Source organism: Pleurodeles waltl, chromosome 3_1, assembly GCF_031143425.1.
Source record: "Pleurodeles waltl isolate 20211129_DDA chromosome 3_1, aPleWal1.hap1.20221129, whole genome shotgun sequence".
Taxonomy (NCBI): Eukaryota; Metazoa; Chordata; class Amphibia; order Caudata; family Salamandridae; genus Pleurodeles; species Pleurodeles waltl.
The window spans coordinates 1,063,237,996-1,063,258,199 of NC_090440.1; the positions used below are offsets into that span (position 1 = coordinate 1,063,237,996).

General features: G+C 44.5%; 1 protein-coding gene across 1 annotated transcript in view; it reads right to left on the bottom strand.

The window, feature by feature from the left end:
• The window catches only part of DPP10 (dipeptidyl peptidase like 10), a 1,473,102-nt gene that overhangs the window by 355,357 nt on the left and 1,097,541 nt on the right, over nt 1-20,204 (bottom strand). Inside the window, exon 12 of the mRNA XM_069224346.1 lies at nt 14,542-14,580. Coding sequence (XP_069080447.1) covers nt 14,542-14,580 — 39 coding nt within the window. The remainder of the gene's footprint in view (nt 1-14,541; nt 14,581-20,204) is intronic.

Sequence of the window (20,204 nt, forward strand, 5' to 3'; positions counted from 1 at the left end):
CGGCTCATAGCTATTTCAAAAGATAGCTCTTATGATAAAGAATTAACTGCTGTGTTTGAAGTCGATGTAGGACAAGCGTTTGACAGCTTTAAATGGGGCTATTTGTACGTGGTAATGGAGACTATGGGTCTGGAATCTGAATTTGTGGTGTGGACACAGCTCCCATACACCAACCCTACAGCATGAGTGTGGATGCCCAAATTATCTCTGATTGCTTTGACATGTGAAGGGGAATTCAACAATGTTGCCCGCTGATGTCTCTATTGTTCGCCATACCTATGAAGGCACTCGCTGCTGTGTTCTGCTCTGGCCTGCATTATAGGGGCATTTGGTCATGGGGTGCGCTGCAGAGGATTGCGTTGTATGCAGATGACCTCCTAATGTTTCAACACAATACCAACAGAGACCTTGGGGGGACCAAAACATTTCTGAAGCTCTTTGCTACAGTCTCAGGCCTACTGGTGAATTGGTTCAAGACAAAGCTTTTCCCTCTCGGCCTGATCACAGATCCAAGGATTCCTCTGCAGGACCTGGAGCTCAGCTGTCTCCCGTACTTGGGGGTCAAGATATATCACTCCCTAATGTACTCTCTAGAAGGGAATTGAGGAACAGCGATCCATAACTTGAAATTGCACACAGTCTTCTGGCAAACACTCCCCCTATTAGTGGCGGGCCAGGTTGCCCTCCTCAAAATGGAGTTCTTGCCACACCTCTTATACCTGTTCAGGTCCCTTCCATTATGGCTGCCCGTTTTTTTTTTGCCGACTCAACTCCATATTCACAGCCTTCAGAGGGGTAGCACTCACCACTCTTCAACACCCAGCTTTGCTGGACAGTATAGCAGCTCTGGACTTCAAGGCTTAATACCCGGCAGCCCAGCTGCAAGGGCTCGCAAGATGGGTTGCTAGTAGGCACTCTCCAAATGGGCCCATAGATGGCTTTACTCCCTCCCGCAGGCTGCCCCTGCAGGCCTACAGGACGATGCAAAAATGCTGGGAGAGATGCATGAGAAAGTACAATACTAAGGTACTGTATTCCCCTGAAGCCCCTATTACTGCCATTTTGCTGATCCAGCCCGGCAATGAACCTGCCAAGCTGCAGACCTGGGCCAATGGCGGCAACATTAGGTGACCTTTTCCACGACTTCTTCATACTCCCCTTTGGGGACCCACAAGCAGAACTTTATTCTTCAGAGAGGTCACTTCCTGCTTTATAGGTTGGCAACGGCTGCTATCCGGCAGCACTGGAGGATGGGAAACACAGAACCTAGGGTGCACCCTTGCTGTACTTACAAGCAACAAGCAGCTGGCCCATTCCGAGCGGTGACTTGCCTATACCACTACTTGCAGAGTGAAACCTTGGGACCTCTTGACAGCCTACAAATCAGGTGGGAAGAGGATCTGGCAAGGCCAATACCGGAACGGTCATGGGAGACCATAATGGAGAGAACCCTGAGAATTTCCAGGAACACTTGGTTTAAACTTATTAACTTTTACAAAGGGCACAAAGCGTATTTATCTCCTGATAAGATTAAAAAAAAATGGCACTGCTGAAGCAGTTTGTCCTTGCTGTCAACTGGTGGATGCTCCATTCCTACATATGATTTGGTCATGCCTTGGTCTGACTTCATACTGGAATGATGTTTCTGGATTACTGGCAGTGGTCACAGAGAAACCGGTCCCGGCTCCCCCAGCACACTGATTATTGCACTGGTTCCCTCACACCGGCAAACATAACCTCATAATAGCTAAAAGAGAGATCACTAGACAATAGAAGGATTATAGGGGACGAACTCTAGCCTTCTCCGATTGCGAGCTGGAGAAGTGGGCAAGGTACGAGGGAACCCTATTACATAGAGAAGCCCGAAGGGGCATTGGCAGGCCAGAGGTAGCGCAGGCCTGGGAGGTTATTATGGATGCCCTGAATACACCACACACCCATTCATGGGATTCGTTGCCCCTGATTCTTAGCCTTAACCAACACGTGGTATCAAGCGATGGTAAAGGAAACCTATCCTGAAATGATGGATAGGGAATCAAATGACTCTTTGGGTGCAGGAGGCAAAGCTTTCAACTAACAGAAAGCATGAAGAAGGCCATGGGATCTGAAGAACTCGGGTGCATTATGTTATTGGTAAAAATGGAGATTGTTGTGTATTAAACAACATTTTCAATAAATACGGTTTACAAGAAAAACAGGGATTCCATTTACAGCACTTGGAATGACCAAACATACATAAATGTTTCCACACCTTTCAGGATTGCATGTAAACAATTTAGAGAACGGAAGCAGAGGAAATATTGTCGCAAGTTGGCTTTTTAAATTTTAAACACTTCATGTGGTTATAATTGAGACAGCCCAAGCTAGTGCCATCAGCCATGAAAATTGTCAATGCAAAGTGACTTTTACTGAAGGCAATGAATGGGCATCATAAAAAAGCTCCTTTTAACATCAGGTACTATTGGTACCTTAAGTGGTATTTATATTTTCATGTGTGTTTCTTCCTCCAAATTGTTTCTTGATTTCACATGTGTGTGAATGCAGCTTGATCCTCTCCAACATGTTGTCTCACACCTCATAAGAAGCCCCACATCTAATAATTCAAGGGAAACAGGTAAAAACAGTGTGCAACCACAAGAACACGACAGCGACAAACAAAAGAAACATATAGGTGCACAGTCCACTAGGTCCTTCGAAAGTCAGCTTGTCTTTACACAGGCACAGCCACACACCTTACTGGCCAAGAGCGTCCAATCCTCCTGTTCTTCTGGTCACAAAATACCTGTCTATGACTAGCCTAGTGTCTGTACCCAATGAAGAAGAGGCAAGGTCAGATTTGATCACAATTAGGCCTAGGCACGCCCAAAATCCCAAACCGTTAATTTTTTCTGCAGTCTTATATAGTCTGTACTCAGCCCAAATTCATTTGGGCAATTTACATGAGCATCAGTTACATTGTACAAGATCATTTTTTTTGTTTAGGTATGAAGATTAAGTGAGTTGCCCAAAATTACAGGATGTTGAGCTGACACCATAACTCAAGCATACTTCCCTAATTCCAACATCACAGCTTTGACCATAACGCTACAGCGTATGTTTCATTCTGTCTAGGAGAAGTGGCCTCACAGTGAGACCTATGTAAACACACCCCAACCCTCCATCAACGCCCTACAGACTCTGGGACTGAGTTGACAACCAACACCTGGCCCCCAAGTGAGGCCACTTCTCTTACACCCTCCCCAGCCCCTACAGCCCCCAGGCAATGACTTGACAGTGGAGGGTTCAAGAAAAGCACAGAGCTGCTGCTGCTCCAGGGGTCTTGCGTGAAAATGGTCCCCCTGGGAGGACACTGCAAGCGCCCACCCTTCTCACGCCCACCATGGTCTGAAAGTGATGGCCCGACAAGGGATTAAAGAATGCAAAAAACACTATATTTTTTCTGTGTTCCAAAGTAAGAGGCTGAAGAGAGGACTGTTGAAATGGGCCAGCTGTGCAAAAAGAAATGCAGTAAGAAGATGACTTGGGTGCTGTAGAAATATAAAATAGGAGTGTAGAATATGTAGAACAGGAAATACCACAGGCTATGCTACCTAAATCGCTGAATTAGTCATGGCACCACATCTGTGGACGCAGAGGCCTCCAGAAGGATGCTTGACATTTAGAAAAGTGGATCGGTGAGCGACTGAATGCGCCACAGGCTTCAGTGGGCAGTTTGACTTTTAGTGAGAGGGGCAGGTAAGAGAGATGTGAGTGTTGTTTTTCATTTTTTGTCTTTTTTTTTTTTTTACATAGCACAATTTGACTTAAATTCATTAGAGAGTTTCACATGAACACCAGATGACGTTAGACAATATCTAATTCATTTTTAACCATTATTTTAGGCATGGGGATATTAAACAATTTGCACTGAATCATAGGATGTAGAGCTGAAACCGGGATTCAAACCCAGTTCCCCAATGTCAAAGTCAGTGAAGGGCATAGGTTTTCTCAGTAAACTGCAGTAATTGATATCTGGCAGAAAAAAGAGACAACAGAAACTAACTTATCTACCTTCTTTCATGGAGGGGAGGGGGATACAAATAACCTGAGAAGCTTCCTCGCTGACACTCACCAGCCTATAACAACCCAAACATTCAAGTCCTCCTCCCTACCTCATTCCTTTGCAAAGAATAGGTGCTAATGGCTTCTTGAGGCCTCTGCACACCAGGAGGGAGTCAGGGGGCAAGCACACCTCATGTCGTGATAGAAGGAGCAGCCCATTGTCGCTCTGCCTCTGATGATTAGCTGGCCTGACATGGGTGAGGCTCAGTATATGTATGCACATGCTGTAATAATACCCTTTCGCATTGTGCACTTGCAGTGGAGAAGGGGACAGCCCATGCAGATTGAACTGCTTAGCTTAAGAAAAACAGTCGACCAACTAGCCTCTGCCACAGGCCCATCAGCCCATATCCGATTGCCTGCCTTCCCTCTCCGAGCCTGAAAGAAGGAACCAGAGTCTCAACTCCCACGAATCCTACTAACCAGTTGAAGGAGCTTCACACCCTAAGCCTGAAAAGTTATGTTTTGCTTTGAAACCCTGGGCAATGAGGAACCTTGCACACAGCTGATTATTTTGTAGAATAGCAACATGGTGTCAACTATTCCCCAGTTTGATGTGTGCCACACAATATACACAAGGATTATGAAAGATCTGTTTATATCGCTGCCTTTGTGACACAAGGCCAGCTGTTGCAAGGGTTGTGCCAATGGTCACAAGTAAGCCAGGGATTGTACCTGCGACCCCTGTAACCACCTATTTGCTGTCCAAGATTCTTGGGCCCATATTTATACTTTTTTAGCGCCGAATTTGCTCAATTTTCCGGAGCAAAAGCGGCACAAACTTGCAAAATGCAATTGTATTTTGTAAGTTTGCTCCGTTTTTGCATCAAAACGCGGCTCAAACGCGGCGCTCAAAAAGTATAAATATGGGCCCTGGTGTTTTTGGGTACTCTAATATTTTGGAATTGGTATTGGTATGTAAAGCAATGAGATATGCACTTGATGTGATGGACTCCTCTCATCACTGTTGTTATTAATTAATTAAAACATGTTCTTAATTCACTGGAGAACAGAAAAGCCTCATAAATATCAAATTAGCATAAAAGAAGTAAAGGCTAAAAGCAATACATATTTAAGAGTTAATGTATGCAGAAATTATTTGCAACAAGCGGGGCAGTTTATATAATCAACACATTATGAGGGTCAGAAGACCGCGGATGCCATTCTGGCTTTCCCGCTGGGCCGGCGGGCGACCGCCAAAAGATCGCCCGCCGGCCCAGCAGGAAAGGCCCTGCAACAAGCAAGCCGGCTCCGAATGGAGCTGGCGGAGTTGCAGGGGTGCGACGGGTGCAGTTGCACCCGTCGCGATTTTCACTGTCTGCTAAGCAGACAGTGAAAATCTTTATGGGGCCCTGTTAGGGGGCCCCTGCACAGCCCATGCCAGTGTCATGGGCAGTGCAGGGGCCCCCAGGGGCCCCATGACACCCGTTCCCGCCATCCTGTTCCTGGCGGTAAAAACCGCCAGAAACAGGATGGCGGGAAGGGGGTCGGAATCTCCATGGCGGCGCTGCTTGCAGTGCCGCCATGGAGATTCAGCCCATGCAGGGGAAACCCGCTGGATCCCCTTTTCTGACCGCGGCTTTACCGCCGCGGTCAGAATGGGCTGGGAAGCACCGCCAGCCTGTTGGCGGTGCTTCCGTGGTCCCCGGCCGGAATGACCCCCTATGTTGGTTGCATTGTATTGCCATATGGTCTAGTTACACATTACAATGTGAGCTAATCATGAAATGTAATGATCAACAAGGGGAATAAAGGAACTCATAGCTCTTTATCTCTAAATAAAAACCTTCAGTTAAACAGTTGCTTTCATTGTATATAATAGTCACATTTACTGTTTATTTTAAAACACATGCATTTTAAAATGTGGTGAGTCAATTTAACAAATTTAGCAAGGTGGAAATGTTTGGTCTGGGCAATTGGTATTAAATTGTTAGCGTGAACTGGTATCGCACCCAGTTCATTTACAAGTGTTTTTCCAATCATTTCACAATTTTTTATACATTTACGTTTTAAAAAATGGCTTTCGCAACACATTGTCACTCTGTAGGCCAAATTTATCCAGCGTTATTTCTGTGGGGTGAAGTATGATTGATTATAGAAGATGAAGGCAGTTCTGTGCATATATGTAATTTCTTATCAATCTAGTTGTTCATAAATGTGTGCTATTACCACCCACATGGAAGCATTCTTCAATAAATATTGACTTTTTCCTGACTGAAAACTGCTTAGCCATGAATAATGTCACATAATGGACACAATATACCTCCAAACAAGCACACTAAATATTAAAGCAAGAATACTGTGCAAACACATTACCAATTGTATTATATGCAAGGGCTTCCCTGCTAAACAGCCAGGCGCTAGCTCTCCAGAACATTTCCGGGAAAGATTATTTATGTTTGAAATTTTGAACAGTACTCCTCTCATTTTGAATGCTATTCTCTCAATGGCCACCTATTTAGTCAGCACTTTCAGCCAACTGTACATATTTTGGGGCATACTTACAAGAAAATGGTACATCAGCTATGATGCTCCACTTTTCTTGCACCCCCCTAATGCCACCATAGTAGCGCTGTGTTTACAGTATGGCACACCATGACACACGTTATCATAATAGTGTCAATATTTTTTAAACTCTTGTGATGCATTGGCCGACTAGCGCCAAAAATTATGGCACTAGTCCAGCAATGTGTGGGGAAGCCTATGGGGAACAATGGGAGCGACACTTTATTGCCTGTCTTGGGCAGGTGTTAAAAATGATGGCTAAAAAGGTGCAGTGAAATCTCCTAAATTTCACTCCACCATTTTTCCGACCCTCCTAACAGGGGAACACCCCCCTTGCATACACTATGCTTGGCACAGGCATAATTTGGTGCTAGTGGTTACAAAGTGACACCATATTTGCATTGCTCCACTTTGTAAATCTAGTGCGGTAAAAGGTCTCCTTGACGCTGACTTAGCATACAAAAATTGACCCTAGGGCAGCACAAAAAAGTGCTAGTGGCTTGAAAATATGCCCCTTAATTTATTAACAAACGTATTTCCGAGGCTTTTTGTTTCTGGCAAGTAGATTTCATCACAAAAACATTGGTGCTTAGATGTACCCAGAAGACTATTGATTAGTCTCCAGCTACTGAAACATAAAAAACTACAAACACATCCTTCAAAATGTGCATAATGTAGAGCAGCTGCACATCTCTTATGCCTGTACACTCCATTGTTCCATTTACCTATCTTAAACATCTCATTATGGGTCCAAAAGTAGGTTACAATAAGCGTTATTTACTTTTCAAGAGCCTCAATAGCTTACTCAACTTTTTACTCATGTTATCAATTTTCACCTCCTTAGTCTGCTTTCTTTCATATTAATATACAATTGGATAGGATCAGAATTAATTAGTTCAAATAATTCTTACAGTGTTAGATTTGTGCCATACATTGTCTCCATTAATGAAAGTAACAAACAATATATTCTTTGCTGCAGTGATCTCAGTGCTCGTGGCTAACACTTATCCATTAACCCTTGTTTATTTAGATAACAGACATTTTCGTACAATCCTCTCTCTGCCTGCTCAATGTGGGATGGTTGTCCACTGCTGCGATGGCTGCCCCTCTCCCACTGCCATGGGGGGAGTGTGATGATGCTCCTGGCCAATTCTAGGGTGTACCGCCTGCATTGCATCATGGGCAATTCAATATGGCACTGCCAAGTGTGCCCTATTCACATCTCCACTTGGGACCTCAGCCCCCACCCCTAGCTGACATGACTTCCTGGGACCTTACCACTAAACCTTCAAAGAGGAGCCCCCTCCTGTGTTGGCTCCAGAGGCCTGGGCTTCCTCCTTTGTTCAGTGGGATTGGGCTGTCCCGACTCTGGGACAGTGTGACAGATAATTAACAAACACAGAGGGGGTCATTCTGACTCCCGCCGGGCGCGGTCACCGCGCGCCCGGCGGGAGCCGCCAAAATACCGTACAGCGGTCGTAAGACCGCGGCGGGTATTTTGAGTTTTCCCCTGGGCTGGCGGGCGGCCTTCAAAAGGCTGCCCGCCAGCCCAGGGGAAAACGACCTTCCCACCATGAAGCCGGCTCGTAATCGAGCCGGCGGAGTGGGAAGGTGCGACGGGTGCTACTGCACCCGTCGCGTATTTCACTGTCTGCTATGCAGACAGTGAAATACAAGCGGGGCCCTCTTACAGGGGCCCCTGCAGTGCCCATGCCATTGGCATGGGCACTGCAGGGGCCCCCAGGGGCCCCGCGACACCCCCTACCGCCATCCTGTTCCTGGCGGGCGAACCGCCAGGAACAGGATGGCGGTAGGGGGTGTCAGAATCCCCAAGGCGGCGCAGCATGCTGCGCGCGCCTTGGAGGATTCTGACGGGCAGCGGAAAACCGGCGGGAGACCGCTGGTTTTCCTGCACTGACCGCGGCCAAAGCGCCGCGGTCAGAATGCCCTGCGGGGCACCGCCGGTCTGTCGGCGGTGCTCCTGCCGGTCTGTCGGCGGTGCTCCCGCCGACCCTGGCCCCGGCGGTCTGAGACCGCCGGGGTCAGAATGACCCCCAGAATTTCTTACACACAACTTGGTCCTCAGGAGCTGGGTGAACCATTGTTAATTGCTCCTTTTGTGTGGGGAGACCTTTGTTTCCACTTTTGGGGAGCAAAGTAATTAACTTCATCCAGCAGAGTGACAAAGAAATCTGAAAATTCAGGACAACCCACAAATAGATATTGGGATCTGCCTGCTCAAATTGGGTGAAGTGCCCTGAATTGTTTTTATGAAACACAATTGGAACATTTGATGAACATTTCCTCTAAAGGCCTTCTTTGGGAGATTCTGTGATTTTATTTACATCAGTTGTTTCTAAAGGGGATGCTCAAAGACAATTTTATGTTGTTTTGCTTTCTAAGGACACTTGTAATGTCTCAGGAATGTATCTGGAGTTAATTGTCTGCACTGAGAGCAGAACTGTGCCACATCATCAAAGAAATGATGCAGGTTTGCTCTCTCCATGGGCTTGTGCACTTGTGGCTGAATAGTGCCACTCCAAACACCCTTGTGCCGAAATGCAAGGGTGTTTGCAATAAGGTCAGGATTTGTGCAGGAAGTAGTAGATTCTTGTACAAAAATGTTTTATTTGCAGCTATTTCCTCTTTATGTGTGTGCTACAGAAAATAGCACAGATGCAAAGAGGAAATACATATGAGAAATAAAGATTGATATTTCTCATTGTTATGACAGCCTCAGGCAGGTGCGTAAACCTATGCCAACAATTCTCCATGCACATGGGTTTGCATCGGAATCCATGGGTGGATGGGCAAGTAGGCTGCATATTACCCATTGAATCTCTACAAGAGACAAAGTAATATGTTCCTCTCTCTAGGTAGATGTAGGGCGATGGGCACTCTGCCCGCACCAATGCCCTTTGTATGGAGGATTGCTTTTAGGCACTGCACCTACTCACTTCCTAAGTGGAGACCTCTTTCTTTTAGTGCTTCCATTCAGCTGCCTAGCTTTAGCAATAGAATAACTTACTATTTAATACAACAGAAAAGACAGCATGATTAAACAGCTAATGTGGGTTAAAATGTAGAGATGTTCATTTTCTCTTATGTTTAATTCTGACGGAAGTGCCTTGATAGTAAAAGGGAATCACCAGGAATATTGGAAGGTTTGGAGCAAAATGATAAGGACTTTTTTTAAATCACTGCCCTTGTTGGTATCACACAAACAAAATAAGAATTTGCAAGAATGGCTTGGCCTGACAGTGATCCAGACCCTACATTTGTTTTTCCTCTGCAGCTATCCATACATTGATTTTGGCTGAAATCTCAAACGAAGTAGTCCATTGTCAAAAAAGGAAAGATTGATCAGCTTTCTTTTATGTCCGGGAAGCTTTTTTGTTGCGTAGCTCCAACTTTTCCGAGGCTAATTGCAAATCTGTTTATCAATTTATCTTTCAGTATACTGCAATTAACTTGAATTTCTCAAACGTCATTTCAGTTCAGGTGACACCTGCAAAGTGCCCTATTTACAGGTTTTAAATCATGATACTTTATGGTCAATCCTTAGGTTGTGTTGAATCCATTAACCCCATATTTGGACACAGGCATGATATTAGTATGGCATTAATTAATGCCCTCTTATTAGCAAAGCATGTGGTAGAAATTAATGATTTATATGATGTATTAATCACTGAAAAGCTGGATCTTCTTTTTAACACTGAGGCCTTTATTATGAGTCTGGCAGTCCTAGGACCGCCAGACTCGCTGTGGTGGTCAGACTGCCCCCAAAGTTGAGGTCTGACAACCACATTATGACTGTGTTGAAAACGCCATGGTCCAACCGCCAGCACCGCCAGTTTTTCACCGGCTGACGGGCTGTTGGTGCTGGCGGTCTTAATCCACCAGGGCAACGATGCAAGCAGCGCTGCCCTGGGGATTATGACTCCTGTGTCCGCCAGCTTTTGCACAGCTGTTCCACTGCCATGCAAAGGCTGGTGGAGACGGGGCGCTGGGGGTCCTGTGGGGGCCCCTGCACTGCCCAGGCAATCCAGGGACCCCCATGGGCAGCCCATTGTACTTTTCACTGCCTGAATTACAGGCAGTGAAAAGCGCGACAGGTGCTGTTGCACCTGACGCACCACAATATTGCTGCTGGCTCTATTACGAGCCTGTGTCAATGCTGTGGGTAGTTTCCAGCTGGGCCATCAGGAAACTCGTAATAAGGCCAGTGGGTGGAAAACTGAACTGGTGGTCTTCCGACCCAACAAGTTTGGTGGGAGGCCTCTGCCACCCACCAAACTCGTAATTGGGCCCTGAATCTTGGACCACATACAAATTTATCTGAGAATTGGGCAGCGCTTGTGTTAGTGGGTATTGATCAGTTCACCTCCCCGGTCTCACATTCCGTGGTGGTGGTCTGGTGATCATATTTCATAAGCACGGTAACCTGAAAATACAAAAAAAAAATCAATTTCCTCAGGCAGAATTGTTAGGCTTCTTTCTCAACAGCTTAGCCTCAAAATAAGTTGTGGGCATTGTTTCAAAATGTCCTTCATGTCCCTATGCCAATTTTGTGGAATCTTTTCTCAAACTTTTTTCTCCTCTACGACTATTGCATACTGTCTGTTTATATTGGCAGATTTCAATATCTGGGTAGATGCCCCCACTAATTTACATGTCATAGACTTAACATGTGGTATGGCTGTGATAGGCTTTGAATAACTGATTACTGATTCCACTCATCAAGATGATCATACACTTGAATCAATTTTTGCACCACACAGACTCATCCAGATCATAAAGTAATGTTTTGATCTCCAGTGGCTTCTTTCTTATTCTATCTCATCTACATCTTTAAATATTTAACCTCGGCAAACTCAATCCCAACTTCAGTGGTCATATCATGTCCTGTCTCTGGGATCAATGCTCCCATGAGGCATTATGCAAGTTACTTTACACGCCATTCCTTTACAGGAAAGTACAGAGAAGTAATTGGCCTATCAGAGTTATACTTGGCAGGCTCTTGACCCAGAACCAATTCTGACCCATTGTCCCTTGTTACAATACATCTCTTAAAGTAACAAAAGTAGAATGCAAAAAACTACAATTAACTATTTCATGGAATCTAGAACAAACCTAAAAGTTGCACTCAGAACCTATAAAAAACTGATTGCCTCTACTAAATCAGAGTGCTGTGCTGGGAAATTCCTGACGCTTCTTGCCTGCTCCCTTGCTAATCCACTCTGTACCTCAGATACATTTGTGCATTCCCAGACACTTTGTGATGACCTTAATAACTTCTTTGAGGACAACATTAAGGCTATCATTAACAGTTTTGAATCAGATCCCCTAGTTTAATTAGGAAACACATCAGTTATTCTGTCCTTGGATATCTGTATTGTCAGGGATTATAAAACTGATCCTTCCACATTGAATTACTTTCAACAGCTGGATTCCAATACAGTTTTACAAATTATCTCCTCCATCTCTTCTGACTCCTCCCTGGAGCCTAGACGGCCATCTACAGGCAATTTCCAACCTTTCCCTTATTATAGACGAAGTCTCATCACAATGGAAGTTGGCCCTGATGGTTTTATTCCTAAGGAACCCTTTGGCAGATCCAGATATCATGTCCCACTTGAGGCATATACTTCTCTTGCCATACCCTATGAACATCTTAAAGAAATAGGTTAATAAAAATAAAATCCACCTTTTTGGCATGTCACCATTTGTTATACATAGCCAGTGTGGATTTCGCTCCATTACAGCCCTGACAATGCTGTTATATCAGTACCCCCTACCTTCAAATGCAGCAGACAATTGACAGTTTGTGGCCTCAATACTATTAGAACTATATGCCACCTTTAACACAAATAATCGTACTATTTTAGTTTGCAGGTTGTCTGATGTATGAATAAAAGATACTGCCTTAAGGTGATATCAATTTTATCTGCAAAACAGAACCCAAATTATGGATCTTCTACCTTTTACATCTGAGTGCCAATGAATGGCCAAGGAATGTTTCAAGGGTCTTCTTGAGTCCATCCCTGGTTAATATCGACCCCAGGCCTTTGGCACTACTGAGTAAATCACATTGAATTAAGCTTATGAATTATGCTGATGACACACAGCTAATCATAACTGTGGACTACTTTATCAATTCCATTTGAAACATTCCTTCAATGTATTTTGGACCTAACAGCTTGGCTTGGTCAAAATCCTCTTAAATTCGATGCATATAAAACAGAAATAATTTCCTGTTCCATGGGTAGGCCCCCCCTCCGTCTTAACAATCATATTTTTTTTAACCACTGGTAATTCGCCTCCAATGATCTCTGCCTTTGCTCAGATGTTAACTCATTATGTTTGGTTCACAAAGCCATCCATCAAGTTGGGCCCTGCTATTTTAAAGGCAAGTTTGGACACTTGTGCTTTATCAATGCAAATTTAGTTACCCTCCCAGAGTAGAAAGGAGTAGGCATGGGTTAAAAATCCTTTTACTTTCAGGCTGTTCGCCTCTGGAACATTCTTCCTGTGACTTTGTGTCAAAGATATTATGTGGTCTTTCAGCAAGATACTAAAAACGTGGCTCTATATTCAGTCTTAAAACCCCCTTCCAGCAGGTTTTCTGTTTGATTTAGAGCAGTTTACTACTAGTACCAGAGCACCATCCAGTTAACACTGCTTTCTACAAATTTGATTATTAATAATCTGTCACTCAGAGGCTATACTCTGACAATGGAGAAGTATCACACCTAGCCAGCGCACACCAGTGTCCATATTACTAAAAAGGTGGATTTTCCCTGCTTGAACCACAGGGCACCTTTAAGCAGGTGCAGCAGGTGCAAAGAGGAAAATTGCACCCTCTTGTGATGATTGTGCTGCCTCAGGGAAGCAGCAAACTTGCGCTGCCCTGGGGACAGCACATACAGGAAAATATGAAGCAGCTGTTTAAAAGCTGCTCCATGTTCCACAGTGCAGGTGGCAACCAGACTCCATTTTCCAAACAAATTCGGGATCAGGCGGGTGCAGTGAGTGAGTGCACACAGCTACAGGGGATTGTCTTGGGGGGTCCATGTGACCACCTTTCGCCCCTTGAGAGAGCTGCTTACAGGGGCACCCTTTTGTGCCACAATTTCAGTGCACCTCCTAAGTGCATGTTTGCCTATTTGCCAGCATGGGCGCACAGTCAAAGTGATTCCCTCATTTGCATGGGGCTGTGCCCCCATGCAAATGAGTGAGTGCCCTCTCACAATATTGCAGTGCTAAATGCACACCAGTGTTCTCAGTATTGCAATAAGGGGTACACAAGTCTCCTCGGCGCCTTCTGTGATACCAAAGTCACTAGAGGGCCCATGCATGTCCAACCACCTGGGTATTTTTTGCAATACGCTCACCGATATGTGATTCAAGGATCAGTGTGCAAATGAGTTTGACAGATATTTGCACGGCACATATCACTGTGAAAACGCTGAAAACTGCATATAGTATGGTGCTGATGTCCAGGTTTAAAAAAAAAAGAAAGTACTATATCGAAAAATACACAAGGCATATCTTTACATAACTGAGAACTCAGAAAAAATCCTGTAAACTGGACATTGTATTTTCCTCATCCTATGTTGTCAAAATGTTTTCATCATCATCAGGGGTTTTCTTTAAAAGGATGTTAATAAATCTAATTGGAACCAGAGGGTTCAAATTATGTTGTTTAAATAGAAATAATGTATGATTTTGCTTGAAAGTTACTTATCACAGGAAGTAAAGTAAAATGCAATAACTCTTTCGGTATATCACTTAAGAGTTAGAACCATAAAGTTTTTCAACATTTAATAAATTAGCACAACAGTGATAGACCAACTATTAGTAGAAATGGATGATATACGTTTGACAATACTTCCTACAAACAAAATTATTTGAAACCAATTTTTATAGAAATACCTGTTTTGAAAGCCATATCTCTGATGTTATTTCATATTTCTGAAACAGAAAGACAGGTATATATAAGATAAAAAGCGTGCAGTAAAGTATTTCAATGGTATCCTATTTCATGCTGCCAATCAATGCTGGTCGTGAGCTAGTTAATATCAACGTTACAGTTTCAAACAGACCATTAAACCATCAATGTAAATCAGTTTAAAAGCATTAAATACTCATATATCTATTGAAGGTTAAACATTCCTTTGTTGCATAAACTGAAGAAATTCATTTGCATGCCAGGGAAATGTTGCTTTGATTCACACTGTTTTTACACTGTTCTTTTTTTTTAATTTCTCTTCATATAAAAGGGAAAATGCCTATATCTTTGTGATGGGGTTTATTCTGTCATATTCTTAGTCTCCATGTCGCTTTATGCGCACTCTGGTTAAGCTAAAACATTGTCGTTATTTGAAGATTACAGTCTGTACTGGCTTGGATAAGAGGTGTTTGTCTACTCCTCACATTCCCCACCCCCACCAATGCTGTAGCCTCTTCTGTATTTCACAGCAGCGTGGGTTCAATGATAACTTAAGTAGCACACGTTAGGCCAATAGCATCAAAACCTTTGATGCTTTGCTCCACTAGCTTCAGAAATGTTGGCGCCAGTGGAGCAAAGAACAAGGAGGCCCATTGATTTCAATGGATATATCCTTTTGACGCCTGCTTTGAGCAGGCGTCAAAATTGACACCAAAAATGGCGCAGTGAAATCTTGAAGATTTAATTAAGCCATTTTTGACGGCCTCCTAACACTGGAATGCCCCCCTTGCATATATTGTGCCTGGGGCAGGCATAATGTGGTGAAAGGGGTCGTAAAGTGGTGCAAAGCATGCACTTTGAAAATATGTTCCTGAGTTTTTTGCCTCGTTGAGCCACAATGGCATAAAATAAAATGATGCTGAGGTGGCGCAAGGATGCACTAGGGCCTTGTGAATCTGGCCTTTTGTGCCTTATGGTGGCCTACCTCACTTGTCTCCGTGGTCACCTCTGCCTTCTGGAATCAGACCCTCCCAGCTGGCAACAGACACTGGTGAGCTTGATGGACAATTTGGAAGTCTGGCCAGGCCAAGTGACCCGTGGACCCTGTATCAGATGTATTATCAACACATGCATTTGTATTTGCTTTTGCAAAGGAGAAAGGAAAAAGTCATTGGAAAATGAGAAAGTAACATGGAAAGAATGTCAGAGGGTGAGGGAATAACAATGTAAATAGAAAGAAACAACAGAGGAGGAAAAATTGGGAGAAGAAAGTAAAGACCTAAGGTAAGAAATGGAAAGTGAACCAAGCGCAAAGAAACAGAGCACACACTGAGAATAGTCTCTAGTTGTACCTAAGTAAGCTCCCAACTGATTTTAGGAAACTAGGAAATATAGGCCATCATCATGACCCTGGTGCACGGCGTTATTTTGGAGAAAGATACTGCCAACAGGATGGCGGTACCTTTCCCCAAAATATGACATTGTTGGTTTGGCTTTGGTCTCCCCCATCCCCCTACCCAGAGTCCTCCCCCAACCTCCTCCTGATCCTCACAACCCCCCGACATACACACACCTACACGCACAGACAGTCACACGCATTCACCCATGCATGCATACATTCATACACACGCACATCAACACACACTGAAATACATCCTAGCACACACGCATTCACAGAACATACACGCACACTCACACCCATTCATGCAAACATGCATTCCACACACCTCACACCCCCATGCACACACACAAAACACTCCCCACCGCCACCCCTGTTGGAGCACCCGACTTACCTGCTTGCAGGGGATGCTTCGGCAGGAGACAGGATGCAGCACTGCTGCTAGCAGCAGCCTCCACCAGTGGAACACCGTCAGGCCGTATCATGTGTCATGATACAGTTGGCAGCATTCTACTGGTGCGGGGCTGCTGCTGGCAGCAGCGACACCTTACCGTCGTCCTCCGCCATGGCCGTAGCCGGAATTCCGTCAACCTTCTGGTGGAATTCCGGCTATGGTCATAATATGGCAGATGGTAGGTAGCCACGGCAACAGTCTTTTGGAGGTTGTCGTCATGGCGGTAGGCATCATTTACCGCCTAGGACATAATGAGAGCCTTAGTCACTTGCACAGTGCCACATGTTGGTCTACTCAGGAATAGGGGATTAAAAATTCACACATAGAAGACAGACAAAAGCCCTAAAGATTTTTAAGTGTGTAAAGCAGAGGTGGAAATTGCAGAGTATTGAGGTAGGGAGAGAGATCTGACTATGACAGACCGATGTGTGACAAAGGTGGTTGGAGGTTAATGAATGTTACGGTAGAGAGCATTGGAAACGACAGAGAAGGAAAATGAGGGAGAAGAAAAGGAAGAACAAAAGTAAGAAATGGAAAGCGAATGAAGTGCAATGAATAATGGAATTGAACGAAAGCAGAGGAGGTCAGTACAGGAAGAGGCAAACAAAGAACCTGTTGGAGGGAGAAGAGAAACAAGAAGGAAGAAACTGAGGAAAAGGAAGGAAACATCTAGCAACATAACAATAGTTGAAAACAGAGCTACAGCTTGTAAAAATGCTCATACCAAAACAGAAAAGAATGTGAAAGTGTGTATTGAGACATAACCAGTTGAGTTGAAGAATATTGTGACACGGAAATACCATTGGGATTGAGCCTTGGTAGCCCTCAGGGGTTTACATTCATCTTGGTGCCAATTTCATAACCATCAGGACTTTACAGCCACTTGGATGCTCGATCCCTGTACTGTTTCTCTTCTGAGAGGAGCTTTTTTTTTTAAGATTTCAAATTGGCTAGTAGTGTCATGCCAAAGAGTGATCGAATCCACTATTTGTGTAACTAGAGAAGTTATGTACATGCACATGTTCTATTCTCAGACCATTCTTTAGCTTTATGCTTGCTTTTAACTCTTCTTATCAGATGGCGCACCATCACTGCAATTGTATTTGCTGTTAGATGGTTATTAGATACGATGGTTCCCCTGGTGGACTTGTAGGTGAGCCCTGGCCTGACTGACAGTGGTCAAATTGTGGATAAAATGACCCCTAGCAGCGCTGGTGAAACAGAAAACCCTTGGGAGCTGGCGGTGTACATAAGTGTAAGTTTTGGCTGAGAAAGAAAGAAAAGCAGGAAGATAATTGAAGTTGGAAAGACCGCAATAGTGTAAGGATGGGAAGCCTACAAAGTTGGATGAAAAGCAGGAACAAGAAAAGGAGCATGGGAGAGCTGAAAATGAAACTGAAACAAAAATATATGATGGAAGATGACGCAAGAATGAGATAGATATTGAGGTAATACTGAAAGTGCAAAAAGAAGTGAGAGACTGAGATGTGAAGATGGGGTCAATGATGCAAAAGCAAACAGTAACTCTGAAGCGATACACACAATACCATGAGAAAAGGAGGAGGACTGGAAGAAACAGAATCTCAAATTGGGAGTCTACAGCATCTTTACAGTCTCTTCTACCTCTTTCACCCTGTTTCTGCCACTTTGTAAAATAAAAACAACAGACTACATATCTCACTCTCTCTCTCATGGGCCATTGATCCTACTATTGAAAGGCTAGGACACTGACATTCAGTGCCTTTGCATGACCATCCATTCCTCCCCCACCCTGACCCTTTCACTTCCACTCATCTTAAGCACCTAGGTAAATGAAGACAGCACGTAAATACACCAGACAAGTAAGTATGTGTTTCCAAGCCATGTTTATTAGAAGCACAGCCCCCTGACTCTCCCGCTCATCATGTGGTTCAGCTCTTTGCTGAAACATTCTCAATGAAAATAATATAAAGGTTTCACTAAATTTGAAATTAGTATCATTATGTCTGGAGAAAATATTTTACTCCAAAGAATTAAAAACCTTACTATGATAATGCAATATAATATCCAATGTGAGTGTATAATTTTTGTAGTGGTTAAAAAAATGTGGGGGTTTATTGTAAAGTACCTCCACAAAATCATAGAATTTCAGCAGTTATAGTTGTGCAGTTATAGTTATCTCAAGTAACTGTAAGTCATGCCCTAAGGTAACTATAACTCACGCCCCAGAGATGCACAGTTTTCTCATGAATAATTTTACCGCAAATATTGCAATTATATTAACCTAACCATAATGTCTCTGTAGCCTTTGTTTTTTTTAAGTGTATCTGTATATATATATATTACCTAGTGGTGGTCGCCACTAGGTAGTTATAGTTAGGACCATGTTTCCATTAAAAAAGCATTTTTCGACTTGCATATATCTTTGGCACCGTTTGACAAATCTTTAAGAAATTTTTGAAAGTTTGGGTTGATCCGTCAAGTGAGGGCCGAGAAAAAGAGGGCTCAAAGAACAGTGCGTTTCCCATTTTACTTCCCATAGGATCTGTCAACATGTCTACAGCCTGACCCGCTGGACCGAATTACACCAAAGTTGGCAGAAAGCTAGCTGTTGGTATGCAGATTGTGTTATTTGTTAATTGGTGTAAATCCATTCAGTAGTTTTTGAGAAATTAAGGGAAATTCACAATTGTATACCTCTGGCTGCGAAGAACTCGCTAACAAAGATGAGCGCGTGCAGCTTAGATTGTCTGCCAACACTTCAAAACACGAAGTGTTGGCAGCCATCTGAGTCCCAGAAAAAAAGTTAAACAAAAAGAAAAGGGACCAGGGTAGAGACACCCTTAGCACATTTTTTAATTATTTTATGCTGCTCAATCGCAATATTTGTGAATTTGTGGCAGAAAAAGAAATAAAAAAAGACAAATGCAGGCTCCTGTGCTTGCTTTTTTATAGGCCCCCTACTAGGGACCGCCATCTCCCCAGGGCTTTCATTTTTTTATATGTGGGGGCTGAAGTCCCCTGCTGCCCTGGGGACCACCACCTCCCCTGGGCTGTGTTAATTATAATATGTGAGGGGGGCTGCCCGGCCCCCACCCGCTGCCCTGGGGACAACCCTCCCCCAGAACAAACATTTAAAAAAAGAAAGTGGGTGCTTTTGGAAACCCCAAGCCCTGTGGACCACCACTCCCCCGGGCTATGTCCTGCTCGGAGGGAGGTTGTGCAGCCCCCATCATGGAGCCACTGATGGCCCTGGAGACCTCCACCCCCAGGGCCGGCTGCTGCTATGTCTTGGGGTGCCAACCCCAGGACATAGCTGTTTGATGTGGCTAGGCAGCAGCTTTGCAGCCACAGCCAAGCCACAGCAAACACTTTGGCCCTCATTATGACCCTGACTGTCTAGCGACCACTGGGGCCACAGTGGCGGTCCCACTGCTGACGGGCAACCCACCACATCCCGTTCAGACTGCCAGGGTGGTTGGACACGCCAGGCCAGAGATGAGCATCTCAGACCTGGCAGTCCATTGAAGACTGTTGGTGGTATTTTGAGCCGGCTTGCCACCAGGGTTTCAGCTGAGGTAGCTCCGCCATGCAAACTCTGGTGGAGAGGCTACCAGTGACAGGGAATATCTTCACTGTCACAGGCAGATGACTCCCCCACTCTCCCCCCAGCAAGCACCCCTCCACCCCATACCATAATCAGGTACAGCACCCCTTCCCCCACCTCCCAAACCCCCCTTCAGGTACAGCACCCCTCCCCTCACCCCCCCTTCAGGTACAGCACCCCTGCATCCCCACCCCCCTTCAGGTACAGC